Raw genomic sequence first — 5,632 nt, forward strand, 5'->3', positions numbered from 1 at the left:
ATTTATTATGCAGTTATCAAAAAATGAAATCTTGCCATTTGCAATGACATGGATGGAACTAGAGGGTATTATGCTAAGTGAAATAAGTCAATCAGAGAAAGACAATTATCATATGATCTCACTGATATGAAGAATTTGAGAAACAAGGCAGAGGATCATAGGGGAAGAGGGGGAAATGAAACAAGACGAAACCAGAGAGGGAGACAAACCATAAGAGACTCTTAATCTTAGGAAACAAACTGAGGGTTGCTGGAGTGGTGGGGGATGGGAAGGATGGGGTGGTTGGGTGATGGACATTGGGGAGGGTATGTGCTATGGTGAGCACTGTGAATTGTGTAAGACTGATGAATCACAGACCTGTACCCCTGAAACAAATAATACATTATATGTTAATAAAAAAAAACATAGTTACCATGCTGTCTAAAAAAAAAAAGCTTGAGGAGGAACCAGAAATTTACATAATTTACAAAATTACATAATCTCAAAGTATCTCCCCCCAAATTTCTTATTAATCACAAAGGGAAAAATAGTAACTTTACTATTTTTCTACTATTACTATTTACTAAATACTATATATTTACTACTAGCAAGGAAAGGTATAAGACAACACATTAACCAAGTGGTCAAAGATATTATCACCAGTAATGGGCCAGAGTGACATCATGGGCCTTCTTCTTCTTCTTCTTCTTTTTTTTTTTAAGATTTTATTTATTTATTTGAGAGAGAGAGAGCATGGGGAGGAGGCGCAGAGGGAGAGGGAGAGAGAGAGAGTCTTAAGCAGACTCCATGCTGAGCGTAGAGCCCAACGCAGGGCTCAATCTCACGACCCTGAGATCATGCCCCTGAGATCAGGACCTGAGCTGAAATCAAGAGTCAGATGCTTAACCAACCACACTACCCAGGTGCCCCAACATCATGTGCCTTCTGATATGATATACGGAGAATATATCATTTCAGTGATATTCCTATCAAAAATGCATAACTACCTAAAAAGATATGACAAATAAATGCAAAGTCTGATTCTGGATTGGATCCTGGACCAGGAATAAACAGTTAAAAGACTTTTTTGAGACAACTGATGATATTTGAACATGGACCATCGATTGGAAAATAGTATCGTATCAATGTGAAATGTCTATATTTTGAAAATTGCACTGTGGTTATGAAAGAGAGAGTCCTTTTTCTTAGAAAATGTACAGTGAAGCATTTGGGGGAAGGGGGCATTATGTCTCCAATCTATTCTCAAATGGTTCAGAAAAATGCATATTTATCTATCCATCTAACTAACTATTAATGATAAAGGAAATGGAACTGAGAATTTCCTGGAATTTTCAAAAGACACCAGATCCAGGAATCTCAATAAATTTCAAGCAAAGTAAATGGAAAGATAGCCACAGTCATATATATCCTAATTAAACTGCAGAACACCATAAAAAAAACAACAACAACTTAAAACAACTATAGAGAATAGACAGATAATGTGTCAAAGTGGCAGTTAGACTTACAACTGACTTTCTGATGGAAATAATGGAAACCAGAAGACAGGTAAGGAAGAGTATGTCTGGAATACATGAGATCCCTTAGGGGGGTCTCTTAGTTTATCATGCCCTGTGATTAAGGTTAATGGCAAACTATGACAATTCAATCCAGATTGGATCAGTAATGGCCAGACTCTTTAGGAAAGAAGATTTGGGTCACCCCCACCAGGTAAAGAACTAGGACTAGCTGCAGAAACGTATATTGGTCTTTAGGAGGGCAATTCAAGAATCTATCAACATTATAAAGTAACTCCCTTTGATTCAGCAATTCCACTTCTGAGAATCTACCCTTTTAACATATATAATATGTATAAAGATGCATGTGCAAGGATGTGTAGTCTATCACCAGAACCATGAAATCTATCATGGTCCATCCCAACCAAAAGAATACCATGGATATACCTCTGTATGCTCTGTCATGCAAGCATCCTTAAGATCTCAATTTATTTTGATCAGTGAAAATACCAAATCATGCAGACCATTACCTTTCGTACAATTTCATTTCTTTTTTTTTTAATTTTTTTAAAGATTTTATTTATTTATTTGACAGAGAGACACAGTGAGAGCAGGAACACAAGCAGGGGGAGTGGGAGAGGGAGAAGCAGGCTTCCCACAGAGCAGGGAGCCCGATGTGGGACTCGATCCCAGGGCCCTGGGATCATGACCTGAGCCGAAGGCAGACACTTAACGACTGAGCCACCCAGGCGCCCTGTACAATTTCATTTCTATAAAACTGAAAGTACGCATAAACACACAGTTGCATGTCTAAACACATATACAGATACGTGTGTGTGTGTGCGTGTGTGTAAATATCGAGAGAAAGGGCTATAAGAACATACACCAAACTGGGAAGAAAGAGATGATGATTTGTATCAAGGAGGATGTTATCTTAGCGTACTTCTGTGACGCTTGAGTCTTTCACAACACAATGGGTTAATATATTGCTGTGGATGGAGAACGTTTAAAAAGTAAACTGCTCTAAAGTAGACAGACCAGCATTCCCAAATGCTCCTTGAAAAGAAAGGGGATGTTTTTAAAACTTAGAGCCACCCCTTTCTAGAGCCCTCCCCTAGCTAAGTGAACTCAAGGCCGGGGTGAGGAATTGTTCTCAGGGCTCTGTGGGCAGGCATCTATTCTCTTGGACATAAGCTGGGACTCTGAGTGGAGCATCAGACTCCATGTATGGAACACCCCAGTCATTTCCATTATCTGGGAGGCCTCATCCCAGCACTGCCCCATGCAGGGTGGCCCACGCCTCCCATTCACCCACCCTGCTGAATCTTAAACCCAAGGCTAGCCTTTTTTAGGAATAGTGAAAGAAGCCTTGATAGTGTTTTCCAGGCCTCTGAACTTTGTGTCCTAGAGTAGAATAAGGTCAACCACAGTGACAAGCAAAACCAAGAACGAGGCAGTGTGTAGAGTATGGTGATGATTGCAGTTTTCATTTCCTCTAGGCAGAGAAACCTCAGGAGGCTGAGGTCAGGGCTTCCCAGCATTTTTACCGAGACTTATTGGGACATTTCAAAAGTTTACGCCCACACTTTGGTGTGGGGGGCGGTGGGGGGGGGCAGATGATTCCTTCTCAAGGGATGGGATGGGATTGTATGATGAACTTTGTGTGAGACCAAGTACCCTGTAGAGACACGAGAGACTGGGAATTGGTTTGTTCTCTGGGGAGTTAAAGTGCTGCGACGTTCACAATTTTATTATTTAGAAGTTAACATCTGAATATAGACTTGAAGAGGTAAGAGATGAAGCCAAGTGAAAGTCAGAAGGAAGAGTATTCCAGGTCCAAGGAGCAGCAGGGCAAAGGCCCTGAAGTAGGATTGTGTCTGGTGTGTTGTACAACAAGAAGTCTTTGTGGGAGGGAAAGTCAGAGATAAGATCAGAAGGGAAGGGAGGAAGATGGAGAATGAGAACTGCCTTGATAGCTTGTAAGGACTTAGCCTTTTATTCTAGATGAATCAGGGAGCCATTAGCAGTCTAAGAGCCAAAGTAGCAACATGATTTGGTTGTGTATTATAGGATAGTTCTGGTTGCTATGTTGAGAACAGACTAAATGAGTAAAGGAATAAGGGGAAAGCAGGGAGGCCAGTGAGGCAGCAACTACAACAGTCCAAAGGAGAGCTAGTAGAGTTAAGATTTTCTTGACAGAGTGGCCAGCATCACCTGGAGAGCCTGTGATACTCTTTGGGAGACAGGGACTCTTTAGAACAAATAATAAAATGAATGTACCACTTCTCGGTGTTTCTACCCGCTGAGGTTGGTACTTTTATTAGTCTGGGGTGGGACCAAGGAATTTGCATTTCTACAAGTTGCCCGGTGATAGTACTGCTGGTCTGGGAACCATACTTTGAGAACTACCAACTTTTTCTTCACAACACTGATGAAAATGTGCAATGAACATGTGTTTATCATACTTCCTCAAGAGAGCACCTTGCTTACCCTTGTGTCCCTGTGCCAAGCATGAGGCACTGAGCTCAGCTCTGGGCCAGGCATGGTGCTGTACTGAATGAAGTTCTTGAGCATCTCTGGTTTGAATGGTTTGGAGGTAAGTGGTGATTAAACTTTTCAGGAAATGGTCATTATAGGGAAGGGATTCATTATAATAACAATGACAATGGGTGTGACACTACGCCTGGGCGTTTTACTCACATCTTCTCCAATTAATTCCTGTGAAAGCCCTGTGAGTCTGGCATTATCACCCCTATTTTATGAATCTTGGGGTTTAATTTTCCCAAGGTCACACCATTAACAAGTACCACAGCCCAGCCAGGCCTGACTGACCGCTCTGCTGTGTTTACATCACAGGCTACGTCAAGAAGTCACTGATACCAGGAGATTGCCTTGAAGACAGGAACTTCTTCACTTGGGGACTGTGCGCCATTTTGGAAAAATGCGGGGAATATGCGATCCTTGAGAGCCCTGTTCACACAGCACATTTCCAGCCCCAAGCTCTTCCTGACAGAGCGCTGGTCCCCTAATAGGTAGCAGCGGCTGCCCCAACATAAGGCTTTTTGCTGACCTTTGTGGTTTTTTGCCGTTCTCTGGTGGAGCACGTTTCCTCAGCTCTCACCTTCTTCTCAGCCTCCTCCTGTAGGATGATGGACACAACTCCGGAGCTGAAGCTTCACAAATCGAGGCTAGCCTATCTCTAAATGGAATCCATCGCTCTCCCGAGAGAGGGGGGAAATAAAGTTCCAGGACTTCCCGCCTCATCAGTCGCTCTCTTTCCCCGCCCTCCCCAGAGGATAAAAATAGCCTCCTCCCGGGGCCTCCACGCGGGAGCAGCAACGGCGCCCGGAAACCGGGCCTGCCCCGCGAGCAGATGCGCAGTGACGCGCGGGGCCGGCGGGCGGCCCGGGGATCAGGGAGCGGACCTGCCCGCACCGGCGAGGTGACCCGGCCGGGAAGGGACGCTGGGAAGTCTCAACCGAGAGAGGGGGCACCAGGAGCAAGTTTGAGTGCGATGGTGGGGGCTCATATAAATGCACCCGGAGACCTGGAGGTCCGCGCACGGGCTTGTACGGCAGCCTTTGGAAAAGCCGAGGTGTATCCGCGATTCTTAACCTCTTCAGTGGGCCGGGACTCGCTGGAGCAAATGACGAAACGTACCTAGCACTTCTCTGTGTGTTTTCAAGCACACGCGGAGAAACACAGACACACACTTCGGCACACCACAGGTTTACAACCCCAGACGAGGGTTGATAATGGGGACGCAGAACGATTATAAAAAATAAAAAATTCCTAACGTGTAAGGATAAGGTTACTAAAGTTTGCTGAGCAGGATCTTTTTGGAGAATAAATGCATACTGTATTTATCCATGGGAAGTGACACAGAAATGTTAAGGTTCACCTCCGACGGTGGTATAAAAGATGCTTTCTATTTTTCACCATTTTCTCAGTAAGAAAAAGCAGGTTTCTCTTTTGCTACAAGAGCGGCCGCATCAGGCATCATCCTGGATCTGGGGAGGCTACTCAGTGGCAGCTGCGGCCCGGGCCTGCCTGACTGGACTGTGTCGCGGGGAGCCGGGGTGTTACAGACAATAGACAAGCAAACATCAGGCTGGTGACAACGTGGGACGGGGACGGGG

The 5,632-nt window shown here is 44.4% G+C and overlaps 1 protein-coding gene across 1 annotated transcript in view; it reads left to right on the plus strand.

Moving 5' to 3' along the window:
- The first annotated feature begins 4,866 nt into the window (after positions 1-4,866).
- The window catches only part of RYK (receptor like tyrosine kinase), a 94,916-nt gene continuing 94,150 nt past the window's right edge, over positions 4,867-5,632 (plus strand). The window contains exon 1 of the mRNA XM_025867147.2: positions 4,867-5,149. Within this exon, the coding sequence (XP_025722932.1) occupies positions 4,867-5,149 (283 nt within the window). The remainder of the gene's footprint in view (positions 5,150-5,632) is intronic.

Source organism: Callorhinus ursinus, unplaced genomic scaffold, assembly GCF_003265705.2.
Source record: "Callorhinus ursinus isolate GAN/ISIS: 27379988/994484 unplaced genomic scaffold, GSC_fseal_2.0 scaffold1, whole genome shotgun sequence".
Taxonomy (NCBI): Eukaryota; Metazoa; Chordata; class Mammalia; order Carnivora; family Otariidae; genus Callorhinus; species Callorhinus ursinus.